This window comes from Drosophila nasuta, chromosome 3, assembly GCF_023558535.2.
Source record: "Drosophila nasuta strain 15112-1781.00 chromosome 3, ASM2355853v1, whole genome shotgun sequence".
Taxonomy (NCBI): domain Eukaryota; kingdom Metazoa; phylum Arthropoda; class Insecta; order Diptera; family Drosophilidae; genus Drosophila; species Drosophila nasuta.
This window is the reverse complement of record NC_083457.1, coordinates 51,792,810-51,818,769: the sequence shown is the minus strand read 5'-3', so window position 1 is coordinate 51,818,769 and position 25,960 is coordinate 51,792,810. Positions and strand designations below refer to the sequence as shown.

The 25,960-nt window shown below is 37.2% G+C and overlaps 3 protein-coding genes across 20 annotated transcripts in view; 2 read left to right on the top strand and 1 right to left on the bottom strand.

The window, feature by feature from the left end:
- Window positions 1-12,315, top strand: part of LOC132789181 (band 3 anion transport protein) — a 38,115-nt gene extending 25,800 nt beyond the window's left edge. For 3 of the 8 annotated variants that reach the window (XM_060796984.1, XM_060796985.1, XM_060796989.1), the window contains 14 exons: window positions 1,113-1,260; window positions 1,330-1,597; window positions 2,503-2,632; window positions 2,859-2,888; window positions 3,010-3,171; window positions 3,230-3,472; window positions 4,725-4,865; window positions 5,291-5,308; window positions 6,915-7,142; window positions 7,645-7,842; window positions 7,898-9,603; window positions 9,671-9,865; window positions 9,939-10,167; window positions 10,974-12,315. In XM_060796984.1, coding sequence (XP_060652967.1) covers window positions 1,113-1,260; window positions 1,330-1,597; window positions 2,503-2,632; window positions 2,859-2,888; window positions 3,010-3,171; window positions 3,230-3,472; window positions 4,725-4,865; window positions 5,291-5,308; window positions 6,915-7,142; window positions 7,645-7,842; window positions 7,898-9,603; window positions 9,671-9,865; window positions 9,939-10,167; window positions 10,974-11,045 — 3,768 coding nt within the window. In that variant the 3' untranslated portion in view covers window positions 11,046-12,315. The remainder of the gene's footprint in view (window positions 1-1,112; window positions 1,261-1,329; window positions 1,598-2,502; window positions 2,633-2,858; window positions 2,889-3,009; window positions 3,172-3,229; window positions 3,473-4,724; window positions 4,866-5,290; window positions 5,309-6,914; window positions 7,143-7,644; window positions 7,843-7,897; window positions 9,604-9,670; window positions 9,866-9,938; window positions 10,168-10,973) is intronic. The other 5 variants (XM_060796987.1, XM_060796986.1, XM_060796988.1 and 2 more) reach the window with 5 other exon arrangements.
- Window positions 12,316-14,232: 1,917 nt separating this feature from the next.
- The window catches only part of LOC132791080 (acid sphingomyelinase-like phosphodiesterase 3b), a 28,387-nt gene continuing 16,659 nt past the window's right edge, over window positions 14,233-25,960 (top strand). The window contains exon 1 of the mRNA XM_060799871.1: window positions 14,233-14,611. The gene's annotated coding sequence lies outside the window, so the exon portion shown is untranslated. The remainder of the gene's footprint in view (window positions 14,612-25,960) is intronic.
- LOC132791078 (histone acetyltransferase KAT6A) lies at window positions 15,201-25,819 on the bottom strand. 11 transcript variants are annotated; one of them, XM_060799860.1, is made up of 10 exons: window positions 25,617-25,819; window positions 21,817-21,968; window positions 21,316-21,762; window positions 20,969-21,218; window positions 20,306-20,906; window positions 20,044-20,192; window positions 16,575-16,792; window positions 15,818-15,873; window positions 15,565-15,591; window positions 15,201-15,461 (listed from the first exon to the last, which is right to left on the bottom strand). In XM_060799860.1, exons 1-10 carry the CDS (start codon window positions 25,713-25,715, stop codon window positions 15,271-15,273), a joined length of 2,190 nt encoding a protein of 729 aa, XP_060655843.1. In that variant the 5' UTR covers window positions 25,716-25,819; the 3' UTR covers window positions 15,201-15,270. The 11 variants fall into 11 exon arrangements, with proteins under 11 accessions (XP_060655843.1, XP_060655847.1, XP_060655844.1 ...); XM_060799864.1 differs by having other exon boundaries at window positions 15,201-15,436; XM_060799861.1 differs by having other exon boundaries at window positions 20,969-21,203.

Here is a 25,960-nt window from a genome sequence, read left to right as displayed (position 1 = left end):
CTTTGAGATTAATAAATATTTTTCCAAAATTTCCTAGATTAATCTTTTCTTTATTATATCTTTTATTTTTTCTGCTCCCTTTATTTTCTCTATAACTCGATTAAATTGTCTGATCAACTTGTTGATGTGGAACAAATTTGCTCATCTACATTTCGATTCAGAAAAATTAGGAATGAAATTTAACTGTAATGAATCATATTCCAAAAATTCATAGATGAATCTCTTCTTCATTATATCATTTATTTAGTCTGCTCCCGCACTTTATTGTATAAAGAAATTTGCTTATACAAGTCGATTGAGAAAAGTAGGAATACAAATTAAATATAATAAATCATCTTTTAAATCGATTCTTCATTATATCTTCTATTTATTCTACACCCGCACTTTATTTTCTTTTTAACGCAATTAAATTGTCTAATCAACTTGTTGATGCCTTTAGCCTTCGCACTGATTACAAAATGTTGAAACAGTTTGAATGCTGATTGATTTAAATATTGGTAAATGTAATAAATATTTCTAAGCTCGTTTATCACAAAATACTTTGTTAGATGGAGAGAAAGAAAAACAAGCTGAGACAAAACAGTTGAAATGGCACAATCAATGCCTTCGTCACTATGAAAATCAATTGATTTCGATTAAAAACAATTAACAGTAACGCCATTAAAAGTACTTAAAAAAAAAATAAGATGATTCCATTCTATTGTATGATATATGGTCTCAGATGGTGCGTAGCAAAATGATCAACAGGGGGAAAGACAACGACGATGATGATTATGATGATGATGATGTCTGCAAAGTGGGAAGTCATAGCGGCTTCCCCTTCCCCTTCTCCTCTCTGCTAAATATTTACAGAATTATATTTACACATGACAAGACGGCGACGTCACGCGCCAACAACAAAGAGACAACAACAAAGTGACAACAACAATGAACAGCGTGATGCTGCCAAGTCATGTGACTGACGTTTTTCTTTTGCTCGTTTTTTATAGATTTTTAATTGAAAAGTATTTTGTTGTTTTGACTCAGATAACGTGACCAGCGCGCAAAGCAATTGAGTGTAACCAATGCAACTGACATATTTTTTACCCTCTTCTTCTCTCTCTCTTTTGCAGTCTGGCAATGAAGATCCCGATGAAGTGCTGTTGGACTCGGAAATGGATAAAGTCTTTGCCGGCTCAAATCCGCGCAAAGACAAATTCGATGTGAACACGTTTCAGGATAACAGCCAGCTGCCCATTGGATCACGCAAAAAGAGCAGTGGTAAAATATTGAAGTATAAAACTAATCTGGAATTATGTTAATCTCTTTCTCTCTCTCGTATTCTTTTAGTACGCACAAATGACCTCAACATTGAGGAGGACTCGGAATACGAGAGCCAAACGGAGCCATTGAATAATGCACAAAACTATGATGATATACCAGAAGATTTCCCATTAGTCTCGGAGCGTGCTGGACACGGCGATCACTCGGATAATTCCGCTGATGAAAAGCACGTGCAATTCGGTGATGCCAAAAAGAAAATTGTCATCACACCGCCCAGTCTGAGCTATGATGAACAGCCCACGGATCAATCGCACGAACGTAAACGCAGAAAAAGGTATGTTCAAGAAATATTACTACATAGAATAACGAAAAATCTGATGATGATGGAAAACTTGTAAATCAACATCAAAATTCTACAAAAATTCTAGATTGTATTTTTCTTGAAACTCAATGTATTTTTATTTTAAGAAATTCCTTGAATTCGAGAATTTATTTTTATTTAAAGAATTCTTGAAATTCTGGATACATTCTTATTTCAATTATTGCTAAAATAATTAAAACTTACGCAGGAAAGAAAACTCTCAAATCGTGCTCAAACGCTCCAAAATTATAGTAAAACAAAAAGAATTTTTCTTTTCAATAGTAAACAATTTAATATTTACTAGTAGCAAACTTGATCAAAGAGCTTTGTTCTGAAAACAAGATTCAAGCCAATGCTTGAAGATCGAAAGCTTGGTTCAAAACTTTTTTGAATCCAGAAATTATTCTTCTGTTTTCTTATTTCAAGAATATTTCAATGAGGAATTCTTGTTTCAAGAATTCTTTTTAATTTCGAAAAGTTCTCAATCTTAATATCATGATACTTATTTTTAGTAGAGAAATCGCTTGATTGAAGATCACAAAGTTTTTTCAATTTAGAAGAATTATTGTTATATTTTCTTGTTTCCAGAATCAGAAAATCTTTTTAGGATCCGAAAGTTTTCAATCCTAATATTATGATTCTTATTTTTAGAAGAGAAAACTCTCGATTGAAGATCAAAAGGATGTTTCCAGAATTTTCAATCTAGAAGAATTCTTGTTTGTTTATCTTGTTCAAGAATTTTTCAATCAGGAATTGTTGTTTTAAAATTTTGGTTTAAGATCGAAATCTTAAGATTTTGATTCATATTTTTTAAAAATTATTTCTTCGCTCGCTCTGTCTAATCGCTATATATTTACTGTATTACAATTCTCTTACAGCCGCCATCAGTATTATAGACAACGTAAATTCTCACATCAGGACAGCGTGGAACCCAAAAAGACAATCGAGGAGAACGGTGATGCAGGTGCGCGTAGGATCTCTGTGCAGCCTGAGGACACGGCATTGGAGGTAGGCCAGCCGTAACTCTAGCTAAAATCCATTCCCATTTCTCCCCCCATACCAAGAACTTTTCCCCCCTCTTGAACTAACGTTTAATGACAACGGTTTTGTAGTTGATCCAAAAACGAACTAAAACCAGTCAAACACCTTTCTCTCTGTTACCATTGCTTTTGTTCTCTCTTTTGCTGCTCTCAATTCCACATGCTCTCGGACTCGTGTCATCCTCGTCCTGTAGACAAATGGCCAAATGCCACAGGCTACACAGGTTGACCAAATAAATCCCTTTTTTAAACTAGCTCCGTCCTTTAATTCATTAGAACCTTTCCCATTAATTATAATTCTATTTTCATGACTTTACTAACTCGTTGAAATTCTCTCGAATTTAGGAAGCTGATCTCAATGAGCTGAGATCACATCGTTCGGATGATCCTCGCGCTCTGCGACGCCACAAGATTCATCATTCATCCATCAAGCTGCGCGAATTGCCGCAAATCACAATTTCGCCGTTCACCAACAAGAAGCCCGAAGTCGATCACAGTCCCCATGAGGTGAGGTTGCTTATTCTATATACTTTATAAGGTTTCTAATTGGTTTTCCTCTTCTTAGATCTTTGTGCAACTCGATGAACTCACGGGCGTGGGCGAGGATCGCGAGTGGAAGGAAACAGCTCGTTGGATCAAGTATGAGGAGGATGTCGAGGAAGGCTCCGATCGCTGGGGCAAACCGCATGTTGCCTCTCTCTCATTCCACTCGCTGCTCAATTTGCGTCGCTGCCTGGAAACGGGCGTTGTCCTGCTGGACCTCAACGAGAAGGATCTGCCCGCCGTTGCCTATCGCGTCGTCGAGCAGGTAAATAAAAGATTAATGATTAAATCAAACTAAGTTTAGAACTTCAAGTGCACGCTTACAACCTTACATTTATTATATTTGCTTATTTCTTTTAATTTCATCAAATAAATGTCGTTTTATTTGTATTGAAATTGACAAACTAAGTTTAGAATTTAAAATATAATCGTTGAATCTTTTTGTTTATTTTTTTTTTAATTTTATTTTAGTTTTATTTGGTTTGAAATTGAAATGTAAACTAAGAAAAATGTATAATTTATGGTGTATTCCAGTTTGTAATTTAATTCAAATTATATTAATTAGAATTTGAAACTATGTTAGTTTAATGTAATTTCTTATTTTATTTGTATTGAAATTGATAAACTAAGTTTAGTACTTAAAATATAATCGATCAAATGTAGGTTTATATAATTTTTGTTATCTATTTTCTACAAATTTGAATAAATTTCAATTTAAAAATAAACTAAGTTTAGAACTAAAAAAATAATCATTAAAATATAAGCTTCAACCATTTTTTTATGTTCACTAGTTTCTATAAATTTATAAATGTATGTATTATAATTGGAATGCACATTTCGTAAAATATATATAAATTTTAGTGTATTCCAATTTATAATATATTATAATTCATATTATATTAATAACAATTTTAAATTTGAAACTAGTTTAATATAATTTCTTATTTTATTTGTATTGAAATTCACGAACTAAGCTTAGAACTTAAAATACAATCAACCTTTTTTGTTATATTTGTTTATTTCTTTTAATTTTATCAAAATGCAATTTAAATCTTGTATTATTTGTATTGAAATTGATATGCAAACTTAGTAAAATATATAAATTCTAGTGAATTCCATTTTGTAATGTAATTCATACTCGTATTATTATTTAAATAACAATTTTGAAACTTTGGATTTGAAACTAACATAGATTAATTTAATTTCTTTTATGGAAATTTATTATTAAAGGGAATAATTATAAAAAGATTAGGATTGAGATTAACAATAACATTTTATTACTTATTATTAAAGTGAATGTAATTCATATTGTGTTAATAACAATTTTGAATTTTAAACTAGTTTAATATAATATCTCTTTATGGAAGTTTCTTATTAAAGTAAATAATTATAAAAAATATTAGGATTCAGATTAACAAGAACATTTTATTATTTAGTATTAAAGTTAATGTAATTTCTCATTATGTAAATTATATATCAACCATTTAATCACTAATTTATTCCCTTTATTCCCTTAGATGGTCGTCGAGGATCTCATCGACATCAATGACAAGCCTTCGGTTATGCGATCGCTTCTGTTACGCCACCGCCACGTGAACGAGCATCAAGGCGTGTTGCCTTTCACGAAGCGCAAGTACAACAGCTACACCAGCCTGCAGGTAAGATTGAGTGCCACAAATTGATGGTGATGGATGAATTAACTACTACGATAAGTGCACTCGACGGTGCATTCACTTGTATTCACTAACTGCATTCATTCAACTGCATTATCAACTGCGTGTAAATAAAATTGGCTTTTGAGCATTCGAGTATTGTTATACATTATTTAACCTAATCCAAAAACAACAACAACAAATTTGTTAATCACGTCGTCATCGTCGTGTCCATCTTATTGCTCTTTCTCTCTCTCTCTCTCTATTTCTCTTTTTTGTCAATTCTGCATCAATGCAACGCCCATAACTGTGCTACATTTTCGATATTCGATATTCGACATTCATCAACCAACACACTCGTTAATCGTACACCAACAACAACAACCAAAATAAAATAACAACATCAACATCAACTACAACAACAACTACAGCAACTACTACCCAAATCGGTAATGATACGCCTAATTGTATATAGACCAAAAACACATGCCTAGATGCCTAGCTGCAGATACAGATACAGTTACAGATACAATTACAGATACAGATACATTCCATGTGCTAGTCAACAGCTGCAAAACCACACACAATCAAGGCTGCAAACCAGTTTGAATTTCGGGTTTCGATTTGAAATATAATTACTGACCATTTGCAATATGTAATATTGTATAATAAAGTTGAGGTCTTTTGATGTGGTCTTTAATAATCTATGCTACAAATTATTTGTTCGAGCAATAATCCAAATATGTATACAGAGGAAAACTAGTGGGAGATACAAGAATTTAATGAACTACATTTTATTCGTAAAATAAAACAAGTAATAATAGTAATACAATAATAATACCATGAATTTAAAAGCAAAGAACATAATATTATTATTTCTCAAATAACTTCTTGGAATTTCTGATAATAATAAATTTATTTCTACATTCTATTCTATTCTATTCCTTTTTCTTTCTTTATTGTGAATACATTGATCTTCAGCAAATTTAATAGATATTTTTCATTTTTAAATAATTTCTCTAATATAACTTAATATAGAATTTTTCTTTTATTAAACTTTGTGTAATTTTTAGAGAATCTCAACTCTTGCATTATATTAATGAACTTCAATTCAAAATAAAATTATCATTTATTTTAATTAGAGAAACATTTTTAATAAATTTGCTTAAGATTGATGTATTCAGAATAATATAAGAAAATGGAACAGATAACAAAAGATAATTGACAATACAAACAGAATTAATTACAAGATGAATATCATATAAGTTTTTCAAACAAGTAAAAAAACTGCAATCAAGTGTGCTCGACTATAAAATAGTGTGGTATTCATTTAAAGATATATCAAATTAATATACGACAAAAATACTACAAATATACCAAAGACTGTTTTTGGTATATTGATACAGTGATTGCTTGGATTGCCAACTTGGTTTTGGTATATTTTGAATGTATTGGTATATTAATGTACCGAATGAAGTCTTTAATATATTTTAGTATATTTTCAAATAAATTGATTCTGTATATTTTGACAATACCGCACCAAATGTAGCTTTCGATATGTTTCAGTATTTTTTGGTATATTTATTTGGTATATTTTAATAATACCGCACGCATTATCTTCTTTTTTTTTGAAAATGGTTAGCCTTCTTGTCCTTTTTAATAGTAACGAAATTAATATTATGTTATATTGACAGTGAATACATATAACTACAAAGTAAACCCCTTAGATCATTCTGGTTTGCAGCCTTGCAGCTTGTGACGCTATCAATACTGTATTATAAATACTACTCTATATATTTGAGGTTGTCAATTCTCTATTTGTGCAACATGTGTGCTGTGTTGTATTATCTATATTCACACATTGTTCTTCTTCTTTTGTTTCTGCGCTTCTCTTTTTCCGTTCTGTTCTATTCCGTTCAATTCTGTTCTGTTTTGCTCTTCGGTTTCGTCACAATACACATACATATATTCGATATATAAATATATGTCATGTATATATGTTGTTTACACTGAAACACTTTTGTCTCGAAATGATTTGCGCACCTCCACCAAAAGCTACTTTGGATGGGCGCCGAGGCGACACAGCAACTACAACAACAACAACAGCAACAGCAGCAACAACATCAGCAGCAGCAGCAACATCAGCAGCTACATCAACTACAACGAACACAGCTGCCGAAGACAAGACGCAGCATCTGCGTCACTTCCAGTGCCCCACCGGCAGCGATGCTCAATCTGGGTGCCATCGATCATCGGCGACACTCGACGACCTCGTATCTGGGTGTAATTAGTTTATAGCCCTCTTTGACAACCTCCAGAGACCCTCTTAACTTCCCCTTTACCCCTCAGCCCTACATCCACTTCTTTTGACACGAAAGGAAACTGAACAAACTATATCTATATACATAGATCAGCTTCCTTTTCCGTGTCCTTTATTTTGTTTGCTTTGGCTGTTGAGCCGCGTTTCTTTTTAGCCCACAATTGCCCCGTGTGTTGTGTAGACACGTTCCGTAGACCCCTCTTAGACAATCCACAAAAAAATTCCACGATTGGCAAGTTCTCAATTGTGATTTGTTGTGTTAACGCTTTAACCCGTAACCGTGCACCACAAAACAGTCTCTCTCTTGTTAACCCTTAAGCGCACGCCTGTTTCGTTTTCATGTTTGTTGTTTTTTGGTTTACTTGTTGCATGCCACAGCTGCTTGTCACGCTTAGTCCCAGTTTTTGTTGAATTTCCACTCATTATTCCCAACAAGTTATTAACGTTCGTTTTGCAACTCTACAGAACCTCTCGGGCACCACGGATGACAAGAAGATCAAGATCATGCCGGCCAGTGAAATTGGCGGCAGCAAGCGCAGCAATGAGCTGAAGATCGACATGAAGGATGATCTCTGCTCATCCTCGCAGGAGGATCTCAAGAAGCTGCAAAACGACACCATACTTCGGCGCATTCCCGCTGGCGCCGAAGCCACCACAGTTTTGGTAAGTTAATGATTGGGATTATCATGAACTCTCTAATTTAGTCCTCAACTTTCAGGTGGGTGCCGTTGAGTTCCTGGAACAGCCCACCATTGCCTTTGTGCGTCTCTCGGAGGGCGTGCTCATGCCCACATTGACCGAAGTGCCCGTCCCGGTGCGCTTCATGTTCGTGCTGCTTGGACCACGCAACTTTGATCTGGACTATCATGAGGTGGGTCGCTCCATCTCGACGCTGATGGCCAACGAACATTTCCATGCCATTGCCTACAAGGCCGACGATCGTCGTGATCTGCTCTCGGCCATCAATGAGTTCTTGGATGATTCCATTGTGTTGCCTCCGGGTAATTGGGATCGCCACGATCTGCTGCCCTTCGATGAGCTGAAGGCCAAGAAAGACTGGATTCGCACGCGTAAAATCAAGGCACTGCAAGTGAAACGCGACAGCGAAATGATCAAGATCGGACGCGATGAGGAAAAGTCGTTGCTGGAGAAACAGGCCCTGGGTGCTATCACAGGAGGACCCGGAGCACCGGGCGGCGATGGCGACGATGATGGCGGGGATGGCAAAAAGAAGAGACCGAGTCCCATGGACAAGACGCATCGACTCTGGGGCGGTCTGAGGAATGACCTGAAGCGACGCATGCCCATGTACGTAAGCGACATACTCGATGGCCTCAACACCGAGACGTTGGCAGCGACCATCTTCATGTACTTTGCCTGCCTCTCCACGGCCATCACGTTCGGTGGTTTGGCTTCGGCGAAGACCGACAGTTGGATTGGCATCTCAGAGACGTTGATTGCCTGTTCTTTGGTCGGCATTGTGTTCCACTGTCTGTCGTGTCAGCCTCTTGTTATCATCGGCACCACGGGACCTTTGCTGCTCTTTGATGAGGCGCTGATGGTCTTTTGCACTGCGAACCATATTAATTTCCTCGAGTTACGCGTTTATGTGGGCATCTGGTTGATCATCATTGCACTTTGTGTCTCCGCGTTTGAGGGCAGCGTCTATGTGCGTTTACTGACGCGTTTCACGCAGGAGATCTTCTCCGCACTGATCACACTCATCTACATTATGGAGACCATGATGAAGCTGGTTTCAATCTACCAAATGAATCCGCTGCTCTCCGATTACAATCTGCCTCCCCCAACACTCGTGGAGCATCACAATGCAACTGGTTTCAATGAAACTACTGAAGTGAACATGACAACTGTGGCGCCTCCAACGAACAAGTTGCCCATCAATCAACCGAATACCGCCCTCTTCTGCACCATACTCACATTGGCCACCTTTGTGGTCGCCTACTACCTGAAACTGTTTCGCAATTCACACTTTTTGGGCCGCAATGCGCGACGAGCGCTTGGGGACTTTGGTGTGCCCATCTCGATTGCCATCTTTGTGCTGATCGATTATCTGGTGCCATCGGTTTACACTGAGAAACTTGTGGTGCCTGAAGGTTTGACGCCCAGCGCAGCCTCCAAACGTGGTTGGTTCATTGGCTTCAGCGGCAACTTCGAAGCTTGGATTCCTTTTGCTTGTGTTGTTCCCGCTTTGCTCGTCTACATTCTCATCTTCATGGAATCGCAGATCTCGGAACTGATTGTGGACAAACCGGAGCGTGGCCTGAAGAAGGGTTCGGGACTGCATTGGGATATTGTTTTATTGTGTTTGCTGAACACGTTCTGCGGCCTCTTTGGCATGCCTTGGCATTGTGCAGCCACCGTGAGATCCGTGACACACGTCTCCTCAGTCACCATAATGTCACGGTAAGTGTTTGAAGATTTTCCCGGAATCTGAACTCCAATTAACACTTCGTTCTTAAATCTTTTCTAGCACACATGCTCCTGGTGAATCGCCTCGCATCATCGACGTGAAGGAGCAGCGTCTGTCCGGCTTCTTTGTCTGCGTCATGATTGGCTTATCGGTGCTAATGTCGCCGCTGTTGCGTCTTATTCCCATGGCTGTGCTCTTTGGTGTCTTTCTCTACATGGGGATCGCTTCGATGAGTGGCGTGCAGCTCTTTGAACGGTAAACAAATCAGCTGAAACACTTTAGCCAAACACTTCGAAAACTAAACTTTACTCTTTATCCCCAACTGCAGCATAAGACTCTACTTCATGCCGGTGAAGCATTATCCACCCACGGAGTATGTGAAGCGTGTGCGTCCCTGGAAGCTGCATCTGTTCACCACCATTCAAGTGATTTGCCTCGCTGTGTTGTGGACTGTGAAGTCGTCCAAGTTCTCGCTGGCCTTCCCCTTCTTCCTCATTCTAATGGTGCCCATCAGACATTGGTTGGGTTCGCTCTACAAGCCCGAGGAGTTGCAGGCGGTAAATAGCATTTTATACCATATTTATACCCGCGAGCTATAGGGTAGAAGGAAATGAATGGAACAGGCAAACGGAGCTATCTCCGATTCTATAAAGTATATATATTAGAGATCAGGGTCAACAGCCGAGATAATATAGAGCTGTCTATCTGTCTGTCTGTCCGTCCGTCCGTATGAACACCTAGATCTCAGAGACTATAAAAGATAGAGCTGTAATTCTGTTTCGACAGCTCTAGTCATATTCACACGCAGATGAAGTTGGTTTAAAACTTTTGCCACGCTCACTTCCGCCCCGAAAATTGACCAACATCAAATAGCAAGCTTAATTTTTAAGCTAAAGGTTTTTACTTACTACTAGGTGGCTTCTTGCTTTGGTTGACAATCTGGTATATTTTGTACCCTATGGTATATGTTGTATGTACATATGTAATATGTAGATGTCCATATACCAAATATATCCTTTGGTATATTTTGGTATTTCTAATTTATATTCATTTAGTATATTATAAACACTACTATATCAATATCCCAAATACAGCTTGCGGTATATTGTTGGTATTTTTGCGGCATATTTTTGGTATTTTTAGTATTTTTTAGTATTTATGAGTTATATTAATTCAGTATATTATAAACACTACTATATCAATATCTCAAATACAGCATTCGGTATATTGTTGGTATATTTTAACAAAACTACCGCAATTTTCTTCTAAATAGGTAGCAGGTATCTCACAGTCGAGTACACTCGATTTTAGTTTTCTTACTTGTTGTATACTTTACTAACCTGTTTTCTTTAATCCCTTGCAGCTGGATGGCAGCGAGGTGCGCAACGATGAGGATGAGCCAGATTTCTATGAGCAGACCACCATCCCAGCCTAGAGACTTGAATGGAATGGAAAGTGAAATTCGACCTGACCCAGCGCTTGAGTCAGGCTTTAGGCCAAATTCATAAAAAACAACTAACTAAATTAGTCGTATAGTAAACGTAGTTAATCAAAGTATTAAAGCCCAAAACAAAACAAAACAAAAACAAAAAAGGAGAAACTATCAAAAGTGACGAGAAACAAACAAGTTCTGGTGATCGTAACAAAAAACGAACTACCTGCATTAGTATTTAGTGAAATGGATAGCAAAGAGAAGATACTTACACACCTGAAGCAAAGGAAATACTATTATACTATATATATATATATATAGATTGTAACGAAGGTTGAGAGCAAGCAAAACAAAACAAATTGTACCTAAATTGAACATACACATGACATGATAGGGCAACAGAGAAAAAGAAAACGAACTTAGCTACAAAAAAATACGAAACTAAACCGATCAAGCAACAAGAAATTACCTTCATTTCTGCCTTAAACACAAGATGATGAAAGAATGGGAATATTTATAAAGAAAGTGAAAATGATATAAACGAGTATTTATTTGTTTTCTCTCGTTAATTGATTTTCTTGTATTATTAGCAATAAAAACATAAAACATCATATATGTAACTACATATTATATTATGATAACAATAATACTTAACTATCGGTTTAGTCTCATCGAAAGAGCAATCGACATGATGCAGCAGATCAGCAGATGAGGTGGAGAAACTATTAAACTATATATTCATTAACTATTTAGCTTCAAAACTGGCGTAGTGATAATTAGTGTCAAACACACACAAACTAAACACCTCCCCCAAAAACCCTCCTCCCCCATATGAAAAGATTATACAAATATTATACATACACTATATATACATATATATTATTATAAATCTAAAAGAAAGAAGATGTCGAAGTGGAGAAAGTGGAGAAATTTGTTTGCGCACTTCGCGTTTAGCGCACACTTCTAAAGTGAATGCTCCGTTGTGACGTATTGCTGTAAGTTTTGCCTTTATTTTTTGGGAATAACATGAAATTACCTATTTGTATACCTTTATTGTATTGTATAGTCGTATTTCGATCCGATAATACAGAGAAAGAAACACAAAAACACACACACATGTACTATATCCGTTCGAACGTTCGAAAGCGATCCAACCTATTTTTATGTAACTTGCATATACTTGTACTTGTACTCTTATGCGATACCTTACTCTTAAGTAGTTGTTGTCTAGTTTGTTTTATTCAAATTCAATAAAATACGAAATTATATCAAATTCCAGAATTTTGTTATTATTAATTGCGGTGGGAACTACTTGGTTTTAGAGGAAACATGGCAAGTAAGAGATAAACATATTTCAACTTTAACTTTTTCGTAAACTAATGTCTATTCTACAAAGTTTCAAAAGCAATTTCTTTGTATTTGAAACTCCAATAAAATATATAATTATACTATTATATTTGGTATTATTAACTAAACTAGTTTTCTACTTGGTTTTAATTTAGATTCCATTTTCTGAGTGTTGTTTTAGCGAAGAATGCAGTTGCAGAGTAACATAGAAAAAATTTAATATACCATAATTTAATATGATTTCTTAAATTTGTGGTTTCTATATAAAAGTAAAATTTGTATATATAATATTTATGTATTTGCAACTCAACTGAATACATAATTATATCATATTTTATAAAGTTGTTTAGGCATTATTAACTGCCGTGTTTTATAAGATGTCGTTTAAAAAAAAATTGCTTTAGAAAAGAGTTGATAAGTACATAAAAAAATTGTATTTTAAAGCCTTTTTAAATTTATGGCTACTATATATAAATTTTAGAATGTTTTTTTGACGTATTTGAAACTCGTTTGAAATGCATATATTTATAAAGTTCCACAGCGTTGTATTGTTTTTATAAACTTTGGCGGTTTTAACTTACCTTTTCTTAAAAAGTAAAATTCAGTAGGAAAATAAATTTAAAAAATGCAATTCCATCAGCAATATAAACTCGTTCTAAATGCATGGCTACCATTCATAAAATCTAGTATGATTTATTTATACAATCGATTTTATGTTGTTTGATGCCCAGATTTATTTCGCATTTAACATTTATTTGATTGCAAAAGCCATATTTCATTATGATTGTGTGAGAAGGTTTTTATTTTTACTTCAATTGTTCACCATAATGTGTTTAGTTTCGTGTTGAATGAAAATTTATTTAATAGACTACAAAATACAAATTGTTTTGGATGAGGTTCAATTCAAAATTTTTTTGATGCGGAACACTTTTTAAAATGTCAATATTATATTTATTAATAGAGAACAAAATACAAATAGTTTTGGAAGATTTATTTATTTGGAATACTTTAAGAAAAGTTAATATTATATTTATTAAAAGATAATAAAATACATAAGGTTTTTGGGTGTTGCTCATTTCTAAAGTTTTATTTGGAGTATATTTAGAAAAGTCAATATTTTATTATTTTATTTTATTTTATTTTATTATATTAAATCTAGTATTTAATACTACATTTAAATAGAGTAGGAAAAGTCAATATTATATTTATGACTCGGATGCATATTTTTGTAGCTCAATTTAAAATATAAACATTATTTATAGTTTCAATCTTAAAAAGATGATAGCTTTATTATGTGTTTCATCAAAATGTATTTAGATTAAAAATTAAATATTTAAATTGTAGGCAATATATTTTTGTGTGCTTCATTTTAGCAATTGCAAAATCTCTAGCAAAGTTTCAAAACCAAGAAATCACAATTTAGTTTCATGATTTATTTCGCATTTCACTTACAAATATAAAGCTTTGATTAGTTCTTATTCCTTGCCACGACCTTGCCTCCATCGCAGCTGTTGCAAGACTGCGGCAGCTCGTTCACTTCCTTATCAGGTGGCACCGTCTAAGCTCGTGTGTTGAGTGTTGAGATTTTGGCTCAAGCTCGCTGCACGCGAAGCGAAAGCTCTATGAAGAGTGTGCCAAAGCAAATCAGAAAGCTTGTCCCAAGACACGATGATGATGCTCACCATAAAATACAATATTCAACTTCACTCAAACGACGAGGACGAAGACTATGGTAACATGGTGAGTGTGTGTGTGTGTGTGTGGGCAATGGGCAAACGGCAAACGGCAGTGATAATGGGAAGTCAACATGCCAACATATTGTGACAGTGACAGTTCAGGACGAGTCGCCATCAACGTCGGTCGCTTCAGCTGAGCTGAGTGGGAAAAGCGTTAAACGCGTGTGAAAAGCGAAACACGCGAGTGCGAAACTACGAGACAAAAATTGATACAAGAAAAGCCAGAATAAAAAGCCGCAAGCAAACAGGCAGCTGGCAATTGGCAACTGGCGAAGTTGGCGCGTTTTTATGACGACTTTTAACTTGGATGAAAATGGCTAATAATTTCGCATCCGTAACCTTGCAACCCCTCGCGTCGCTGCCGTAGAGATCTCTCTCCGTATTCGTATCCGTGGCCGTATCCGTAGTGTGTCATCCGTATTCCGTAGTCCGTATTCCGCATTTTGGTATTGTTGTTGTTGGCTTGTGACCGAGGGCAAGTGAAATGTGAGCACCCAAAGCCAGCGAACCCTGCGACCCGGCATTAACGTGACAGCCATTCACAATCCGATTTTGATCTGTGCACAACGACGAGTCTCAGTACAGCATTTGAGTGTGTGTGTGTGTGTGTGCGTGTGTGTGTGTGTGAGCCATAACTAAATACGAGTTTATTGTGCTGTTGGCTGTCATTTTGCAATTTGGTTTCATTTCGTTTACAAGCCAATTCATTTGCTTTAACATATGCAAATTCCAAAGAGCGTTGTCGACTGCTTTTCCTTCCACACACCACAAATACAACACAACAGCACACACACCCTCACACACACATACACCCAAGCCGCGTGTTTATGCAGAAAAGAAGAAAATTGCAAGAGCGCCCTGCGGCGGAGACATGCACGAATTCGCAGCCACCGCATGTCTGACACTTGGCATATTACACATACGCCATGTTGCACACACACACACACACTGGCGCACACACAGACAAATTATGTAATGCAACAGCACATTAGGCCAAACCAAGCAACAGCAACTTTAATGATGTTGACCTTTGACAAGCAGACAACAAACTATATATATATATGTTATATATATATACGATATACGATAGCTATATTTCTCTTTTGTAAAACTGGGGGACAAATTGTTGGTTGGGGAATTTGCTTCTATGACTGCAACGCTTGGCGTATGTCCGATTCGGCTGCCACAAGCGGGGCACGCACCTCGATGCCATGCAACGGCGCCCTATCCAGATGATGCACCACTTTGTACACCTCGCTGCGATTGAGGTCGATTTTACGCTCCGGCTTCTGGTACTTCATGAAGTTGACCCTGCGAAAAGCCAACGCACACTCAACTAAATAGTGAACGGGAATAGTTCAGGGAGAGTGGAGAGTCTTTGCATTTGTTCACGTTGAGCATGCAACAGAAGAGTAAGAAGAGGGGGAAGCAAAACTCACCTTGCCACACTGAGGCTCTGCTGCTCCCTGCGGCAACAACCGCAAACAAATCGAAAATTGCAAACCAAAAATTTCAAAAAGTGGTTAAGTACAAGAGAAGGGCGGAGCCGCAACCCCCAAGAAACAGAAACAGAAACGTTGTTAGTCTTATTAGCAATTGCAATTGCAAATAGGAAATCGAAAACGGATTCGCAATCGCAATCGAAGTCGAAGTCGCTTTGCAATCGCAATCGAAGTGCAGTTTGTACTTTACCTGAAACGCTGTCGTGTGATGTGCTCGCCATTGAATAAACGATTCCAAAACGCAATCTACGAATGAAACACAAAAATCAAAAGGAATGCAATCATGCAACCCCAAACCGACAAAAAGGAAATAAAAATCTAGCAAAAGTCAAAATCAAGTGCATGCCAAGGCAGAAAGAAAAAGAGAGAGGGAAGTGAAAGGGTGACAGCGAGAGGTCGATCAATATGATAATGTTAATGAAAGTGCAATCTTTGTGCGGATGAACGTTGCTTTTTGGCTGAGACTGTGACTGTAATAATACCTGGCATCGTAGCCCAGCAACGGACTCTCATAGGGGCAGCTGTTAATACGCAAAATTATGGCATGTCGTTGTATTCCGGGTGTTGTTGACGAAGTTGACAAAATTTGTCGTTGTTGTCGGAGTTGTAGTTGTTGTTGTTGTTGTCGAAGTGGTTGTTGTTGCAGGCGTGCCATGGAAAATGAGAAAATGAGAATGAGTTTTATGAAGAGAGGATGAGATGTGACTGCGACTGTGACTGTGACTGTGACCATGGCAATATGAGGCAAGTACATGGCAATATGCCACACATGCCCCGCCTGACAATACGGCTTTAGCCATGTCAATTGCAATTGAGTATGCTTGGAGGCAAGTGAGATAGATGAGAGAGGGAAGAGACAAGAGGCTAGCCAAACAACATTCAACAATTGTAGATTTGTCGTTTGTGTTTTTGGTGTGTTTCTGGATGTTTGTTTGTTTGCTACCCACCCCAGCGTGCTGCCAGTTATAAGCTCCGCCTGGGCACTGAGCGTCTCGGCAATGAATTCATCATTGTAGGCATCCTTGGGTCGGTACCAACGTCTGCCACCGGGCAGCACCAAAGGACGCTCCGATGATGGCGTCAGGGGACCAAAGGCACGCTTCGAACGTTTCGGATTGTTTTTGCGCACCAAATGCTCCTCAAGCTCCTCAATGACATTGTGTTTCTGGCATGTCATCACATTCGGTCCAGCAGCAGCAGCAACACAGAAGAGAGAAGAGACAGACAGAGAGAGAGAGAGAGAGAAGTCAGCAGAGTATTAAAGAGGGAAAGCAAATGCTGCACTGGCTTCGAGTTCTTTTCGGTTTTTTTTTTTTGGCCTATTAATTGTCTTTCGGTTTCTGCCTTATTTGCGGACACACCCCCCAAAGGAACTCAACTCGAACTCTCTGAACTGAGATTCGTTTATTGAAGTTTGCGAATTAGATTTAAAATTTGTGTGTAATTTTTAAATGTTTTAAATAGGTATTTAACAAACTGACAGAGTTTGCACAGCAATTTATCAAAGTTTTGTGAGCTTGCTTTAAGCTCTTTTTTTGCGTCTAGTAAACTATGCTAAACTATTCCTGGAAGCGCACATTATGCTGCAAGTAGACGAGAAGAGAGAGAAAGAAAGAGGGAGACTGTGAGTGCGAGAGAGAGAGAGACAGCGAGGTAAATGAAAAAAGACAAAAACCAAATGGCATTTTAGTTAATTTGATTTGTGGCAACAAACTGGGGGGCAAGTGTCCAAAAAAAAAAAAGAGGCCACCACAAACAGGGACGAACGACAGCCACAACGACAACAACGACGACAACAGCGACAGAGACGGAGACAGCGACGGAGACAGAGACAGAGACAAGTACACGAATTGAGATAGAGATGCAGATAGAGTTGAACTCAGATTCAGAGACAGAGACAGAGCCAGAGAAAGATACAAAGACATCGCCGCTGGGCAAAGTCAATTCTATGCTCGACTGTGCTGATCGACTGTGCAGCCAAGCGTAAGCATAATTCTTGAAAGCACTGTCTTGGAATTTGCTCTGACACAAAACAGACTTTTTATCTTCGACGAGCCGAAGCTTAAGATTATTTTTTTGCCACTGCGAATTTATTTTAAACTCACCAAAAAAGGAAACACAAAACATATTATTTATTCTTAGACATTTCCCCTAAAAGCATATTCGTACATATAGATTTATTGCGCTTTTGGTTTACATTCACACACAATTTAATTTCAGTTTGTGAGCATTTAAAAAGTGCTTTATTAGAGTTTGGAAAGCTTCTAAGTGAAACTTTCATAAAAATTCTCTTTGTATGTGTTTCAATCAATTGAAATTTTATATATTGCAGTTGTATATATTTTATGTTTGATCAAATTATAAATTTCAAATATATTCCTCATTAAATTGAAAGCTAATTGTGGCTATAAAGATTATTTAGCTCAAACCCAGTTTAATTTAATAGTTGACGTTAAAAACAAATATTTTGGCAACTCTTTAAAATTTATATTTTTATTGACTTTGCTTTTCTCAATTCCAATATTAATTTTAAACTATTAATATTTGTTGTCATTAAAACAAATGAAATGCTTTATTTTAACATTGATAAATTTAAACAAAGATTTATTAAAGTGTACTTAGCAAAACAAACTTTCAAATAAATTCTAAAATTACTGGGATTTTTGAAATTCAATAAATTATATTCCTCATTTAACTTTTTTGTGGCTATTAGAATTCTGTATGGCATAGATAAATCAATAGCTGGGTAACTATTTTGAAGAACTAATTAAAAACAATGACTTTCTTGACTTCATCAGAAAATCTCTTCTCTGTTTTCAAATTTTTAATTAATCTACATATATTTGTTGTGTTTAAAACACATTAGATAATTCAAAAATTTAATTTCATTTTATTTTAAGCGAAAGCAGTCAAAAGAAACTTCTATAAAATGTCTAAGATTTCTGTATTTCTTGAAATGTTGTATATTGAATTCCTTATTCAAAAACTTTTAGAGTTCTGTATTTCCTGAGATGTTATATATTATATTCCTCATCAGCCTGAAGATCTTATTTCTGCTTCATCTCATTTCAATAAGAAATTCTATTTGTTATTTTAGTAAAATAATAATTATAATATTCCTCATCAAGCCGTAAGCTTTTTGTAGCTATTCAAATCATGCTCGTATCTCATAGATAAACCAATAGTTGGACGTCTGCTTTGGATAACTATTTCAAATTAATATTTTAGTTGACTTCAGCCTAAGATTGATTTTTCAAATTTGAATATTGAGCTTTTGATAGATGCTGTGTTAAGATAACTTTGACAAGTCTCAACTATTCAAATTTCATTTCGCCAAAATCGAAATAACATGGACTAAGCAAAAGCATCCACAAGATACTTTAATCGAAATTCTCTAAAACTTAATAAAGTATCACTCGCTTGCAATTTCGAATATTGCAATTTGATATATTATATTGCCCATTAAAGCTTAAGCTAAAGCTGTAAATATTATTTAACTCAAAGATAATAAAGTTGTGGTGAAAGCATTTAATAGATACTTTAACAAATTCTTCTTTCTCTTCGAACTATTATGATCGATTAAACTTTTAAGAATATATTTCATGAAATATGCAATATATTTTATTCCTCATTGAAGCTTAAGCTTATTACGGCTATAAATATTCCTTAGCTCAAAGATAAACGAATAGTTGTTACTACCTTTGAAATAAATATTTTTAAAAAATATTTAGTGTTGCCTTTGGCAATTTGAATAATATTTTAATTGTATTACTTTTGAATTTCATTCTAATTTTATTCTTTTCGTATATTTTTTTTTTTTACTCGAAATTAAAAATGCAAATTAACTTTGACTTCGACTGCTTGGTACATACTTTGCATCAAAGTTGTAATATCCTCAGGGGAAAAGTAAGAGTACAATTAATGAATGACAAGCAATCTAATTAGAAGGGGGAAACAGAACAAGTCAAACCGAAGGCAATAGTCGTAATTGAAGTTGATGTGCAAACGGGTTGTGTGCGAAAACTTATCGCCAGGCACTGTTCAAATTTACAAAATTAACAACTCATGTGTGAGCCGCCTTCAGTTGAGTTGAGTTGAGTCGAAATGTGAGAGCGAGCGTGTGTGTAAAAGTTGTAGTTAATTGCAGTAAACAGATTTTATTACCCGAGGCAGCAATTTTAATTTGCCAGGTAACTAAAGAAGACTTGCCGCAAAAGACAAAAACGAGAGACAGACAGACGGACGGACAGACAGACGGAATGCGACAGTCATATTATAGTGTCTATAAGGAGCAGAAGCTCGATGGGGAAGCTTGAGTTGTTATATCCTGAGGGTCTCTTTGCCAGTTACATATACACAGAACGCTTCCTGTTTTTTGTATGTTTGGTTGCTGCCACATTTTCGGGGGGCACTTACCTTTTGCTTCTTGAGGGTCTGCTGCTCGCTGAGCTGCTCGTCCAGTTCACGATTGTCGCCATTTGAGTGGGAAAATTCTGCCACTTCCAGGTCATTGGCGTCGCATTTATCCTCATTATTTTCACATGGTGCTGCCACGTTCCTGCTATCTGTGTGTGTGTGTGTATGTATGTGTGTGTGTGTGGGAAATGGGAGTATGCAAAGTGCGCCATTAGAAAAATTTAATTACTGTAACCTCGGCCATAATTTTGCCAGCCTGCACCTTCATTCTCGCCTGCGGCCAGTTGGTCAGGTTGCTTCTGCTCCTTCTCTACCTCCTCCTCCTCCTTTGCCTGTTGCTCCCCTTCATCGATTTGTGGCAGCTGCTCTTGCTGCTGCTGCTGTTGCTGCAGCTTAAATGTGGGCAGCAGCTCGGCCAGCTGCTTGGTCACCGCATCGAGGGTCGACTGTATGGTCGAGGGCAACGATGAGAGTGCTGCTAGCTGTTTTTGCACATCGGACAGTTGCTTCTCTAGGGCAAGTTCCTCATCGGTTTTCGGTGGCGTTGTCTCTTTCACCTCCACTTCAGTTGCTCTCTCTTCCTCTACTGCTTCCCTGTCTTGCTGTGGCTCTTCCTTGGAAGCATCCGCTTTCTCCAACTGCTCGCCATCCGCCTCTGCATTGGCAACCTCGCTGCCATTGTCATTCTCTGGTAATCGTTCCAAATTCGGCACTTCACTATCCGTGGGCAGCGGCTCCTCTTCCTCCTCTTCCTTCTGTTCTTCTGGCTGGTCTTCAGCCTTGAGCTCAGCTGCCTCTGGGGACGCTTCCTTTGCCACTGTCTCCGCCTCCGTCTCAGTCTTCACCTCCGGCTTCGCTTCCGGCTGTCACGCGCTTAAGTTGATGCCTGTTCAGTGTCTCTTTTTTCATGCCACACACTACTCACCATGGGAGATTTTTCGCGCGGCGCTGACTTCACAATCTTCACCTTGTAGGCATTCGCCGCTCTTCGCTCCGCCTCCAGTTGTTGACGGCTCTTGGGCACAGGGCGATCGGGTCGCTGCAGGAACGTTGACCACTTGCGATTCTCCTTCTCCTTCTCCTGCTTCGTTTTGGTCACTTCCTCGTTGAGGGAGCGCAGCACATCGCTGGTCATGCAGACGCCCGGCTTGGGGAAGATTCTATAGAAATTAACGCTGTGTTGTAGTGCGAAAGTGTGAGCAAGTGAGTGCGGAAAGTCAACGCAGCGGCATGCAGCATGCGGCATGCAACATCATCATGGTGGCAACATACCCCAGCACATTGTGCTCCTTCAGCACCTCCGATTCGCCGGACAGCACGGCGGCAATTTCCTCCTCCACCAGCTTAATTTCCGACTGCTCCGACAGCACCGAGCACGGACGATCGGGCAAATCGGGCAAATAAAGGTTGTCCACTTGGACTGGCTGCAGCTCCGATTGCCGCTCCTCTTGCTCCTCTTGCTGCTCCGGTTGCCCTTCGTCATCCACCGCATGCATTTCCGTCATGGCTCGGCGACATTCCGCATCCACTTCCAGCTCCGTCGCCGTCTCGAACTGCTGCTGCTGTTCCTCTTCCGGCATGAGCGCTTTTGTGGCTTCCGTTAGCGATGGCAGCGACAGCGACATTTCGGAACGACCCGGCGACGGTGACTTGGTCAATGAACTCGCGCTCACAGGGAATCTCAGGGGACCCTCGGCCAGCAGCTCCTCCTCGTGTTCGCTGCATGGTAAAGCGTGTCAACTGTTTGTTGAGTCTAATTTGACATTAACTTACCGATAGACGCCAAAGTAGAAGACGCTGCCGCTGCCCAGAATGAGGCGATGTGCCTCATCGTGCGTGAGGGGCGTGGCAGCCGTATCATTGATGCGCACAATGATATCCTCCACACACAGTCCCGCCTCCTCGGCAATGCTGCCCTCAGTTACCTGTAGCGAAAGAAACAAAAAAAATGAAAACTACGGTCGTGTTTGCTCGATTGCGAAATACCTGCTACCCATTTTGAATAAGAGCAAAAGAGTGCTATATGATTCTTAAAAAATACTAAATTAATATACCAAATAATACTGAAATATACCGAAAACTATTTTTGGTATACTGATAAAAATATACAATTGAGTTTAAAATATACTATGGACTAAAAGTATAACAGTGCGGTATTATTCTAAAGATATGCCGACCAAAAATAGTAATATCTACCACAGGGTTCATTTGGTATATTGATCAAAATATACCAAAGAGTACAAAATATACCATTCACTAAATGCAAATAATTTCGGTATTATTCTAAAAATATACCGAATGCATATACCGAAAAATACTGAAATATACCGAAAACTCTATTTGGTATTCTGATAAAAATATACCACTGAGTGCAAAATATACTATGTACTCAAAGTAGAACAGTGCGGTATTATTCTAACGATATACCGAACAAATATACCAAAAATAGTAAAATCTACCAATGGCTTCATTTTGTACATTGGTAAAAATATACCCAAGAGTACAAAATATACCATTCACTAAATGCAAAATATTTCTGTATTATTCTAAAGATGTACCAAATTTATATACCGATATATATGATATGTTATAAAGCAAAATATTGCCGTATACTTCTAAAGACATACCAAAAGTATGTACCAAAAAAATGCTAAAGTAAAGCACTTGATTCTTAGTACCAAATATACCAGATTGTCAATCTGTAACAAACGTTTTTGATATACAAAAGTTTTTTCAAGATAACTTCTATAATTTTAATTTGAACGGTTAGAGCTCTATCTCTTATAGTCTTTGAGATCAAGGTGTTCATACGGACAGACAGATAGGCAGGCACACAAGCAGACGGACAGACGAACATGGCTATATCATCACGCATTTTGACTCTGATCAAGACTATCTATACTTTAGAGGATATTCTCATTCTGCTGGAGGCACAAACTTATAATACCCCTCACCTCTACGGGTAGCGGGTATATAAAAAGGAAAGCACGTTGCTGCTACAAAGTGGCTGCCACAAAAAAGATACACAATGTGCGGCAGATACGAAATCAATTGTCTTGGTCGCGTGCAAAGTGCATATAAATAAAATGCGCGCAAAATGTCAACAAAAAACACAAAATAAGACGAGCCGCGAATTGGGTGTAAGGCTAAACTGTAATACAAAGTGACAAACGGGAGAGTAAGAAAGAGCAGAGGGAGAGAGAGAGAGAGAGGAAGCAGAAGCGGAAGGCAGACAAGACAATGCCACTGAATGTGGCACGCGGCTGCTGCCTGAGGGTTGCTTCATAAATTATGCCAAGTCCCGCGTATACACAAAAATAATAATAAAACTTTTGGCCAAATCAATTTAATGGCAAAGTTGTATTCCGTTTATGCCTCAGTTAATTCGGCACTCTCTCTCTTAACTCCAACTCCAACTCCAACTTCTTTAACTTTCAACACAACACTCACTCAGTTCATAATTATGTGAATTAAGTCGAGCAAAAAGGATGCTTCGAGCTTTCGAGCTATTCGAAATAATTAAGCATTTCTTTTCTCTCCAAACTTTCAACTTTATCACTTCTTCCTCAATTACGTTGTACATTTTTCATCACTTTAAGTCTTCCAAAAATATGCAAGTGCCAACTTTTGCATTTATTTATAGTCTTGCTTTTCATTCGAATTATTATTTTCAAAATATTTGACAATCACTCGGAAGGAGGAATTTAATTGAGTTTGTTGCCTGCTTAATGAGCATTGTTTACAATTTGAAAGTTTGTCAAGTTATTTTGTCCCATTTAATCAATTCGTTAAATATCAGCTCAAACTCTATAAATTCCAATTAATTTTGCTCCTCACAAATTCCAATTAAATATGCTAAATATCTATAAATTAGCATTTAAAATGTTTAGTTTAGTTCAATTTAATTTCAATAATTTGAGGAATGAAAACTCATCACTTTCCACTTCAAACACCAAATTCATTTGCTTTGAAATTTATGAGTAAAAAATATCAAAATAATAATTTTCATATGATTTATTATACAACTCAAAGCTCTTGAAATTTTTCAAATTTCGCAAAATTTTGTTGAAAGATTTATCGTTTATTAATGGGCCATAGAAAAATGATTTGATTTCTTAATTCAAATTTAAATTTTAACGATTTATGAAATGTTCAGGAATGGGAAGAATGGAATGAAAGCATATATTGTAGATGAAATCTTTTGACTTCTCATAGTCAAAATGAAATATGTCTTGCAAAATTTATTAATAGAATTCAAGCATATGTTTATTGTAGATGAATTACTTTAGATATTGGGTACGTAGGATGAGTAAAAGTGTAGAAAATAAAAATAATAATTTCGTATCAAAATATACTCAGTTTATATATAGAAATGTTCATAAAATATGATAAATAATGAAATTTGTGAATAAATATGCTTTTCAAAATGTGGGAAAATAAATTCACTTTGTAGCCAAATATAAAATACTTAAATCAGATCTAGAAATATGTATAAACTAAATTATGAATTGTGGAAACAAATAAAATTTTCAACAGCACAAATTTCATTCATTAGTTTATGAATATTTCAATATCCAAACTAAGTATATTTTGATGCAAAATTATCACTAACTTTCATTATTTATTTAGTGAATATTTCAATACGAAATTATTAGTGCCGATTTTCATTTACTACACTTTTAGTAATCGGCTTTCAACAGCAATCAGCAAATCCATATTATTCAGCAATTCTATTTACTGGCAGCTTAAATATGAAATTATAATAATTTGCAAAAATTAGGCAGCATTAAAAGTTGTGCTGCACATAATTTCCGGCACTTTGCGCAATTTGCGTTGCAGCCCTCGCAAAAACTTGTATCCGTGTATGTATTGGGTATGTGGGGTGTGTGTGTGAGAGAGTGTGTGTGTGTGTGAGTATGTGGTGCACAGTTTGCCAATTAAAAGTTGAATTTTGTTTCTATTTTGGCCAATACTTAATTTATTGCTGTTGCTCTCAACACATTTGCCAGTTGGCTGCCACTTGCACCCATTTTTTTTGCAACGCGAAGAAGGGCAGGGGAAGGGAGAGAGAGAGAGGACGACGGAAGAGTCACAACAATTAAAATTTGAATAAATTTATAGCAGTCGCATTATGCGGCTCATTAGCACAAAAATGCATTTGGGGCCGGCGCCGCGAGATCTGTTGACGAGTTGGACAAACAAAAAGCGAGAGGCGGGCAATTTTAGTATTTCAGCATTTTGGCATTTTGGCAAATGCCGAGTTTACTTTAATTAACAAAATTCGCAAATAATCCACACAAATAACTGACTGCAAACAAACAAATCCACTCACACACACACACACACGTACGCATATTTACACTCACAATACACAGCATTACATAATTGGTTCGGACAATGAAATATTTGCAATTAATTAGCCAAACAATGCGCAAAGCGAAAAGTTGATGCAACACACGAGCATAAACAATAATGCGGCGGTTGCCTTTGTTGTGGTCACATCACAACGATCAGGTGTGTGTGCCATAGAGGTGTGTGCTTTATTGATGATTATTATGAGGATCGTGCCTAACCTTAACCACAGTCAACGGATAATCGTAGTCGGCTCCACCGACAAGCCGGAAACCCCACGGCACATTATCAAAGCGGCACATTTTAATATCGATAACCATTTTTGTTATATGCGCGACAATTTCACTGAATTCCGTTAAAGAAAAGTAAACTTTTTTACAACTTTGCTGCTGCTTGAGATTCTCTGCGTCTGATTGCGGCAACGTCGGCGACCAACTGTTGCATCGATTACATCGATTACGCGTCATCGAAGCGTTTATCTTTAGACTAGAATATCGCCCTCTCTCTCTTGCTTTGTCTTTTGCCACACTGGCGCCAGCGAGCAGCTAAGTGAAGCATACTTTTC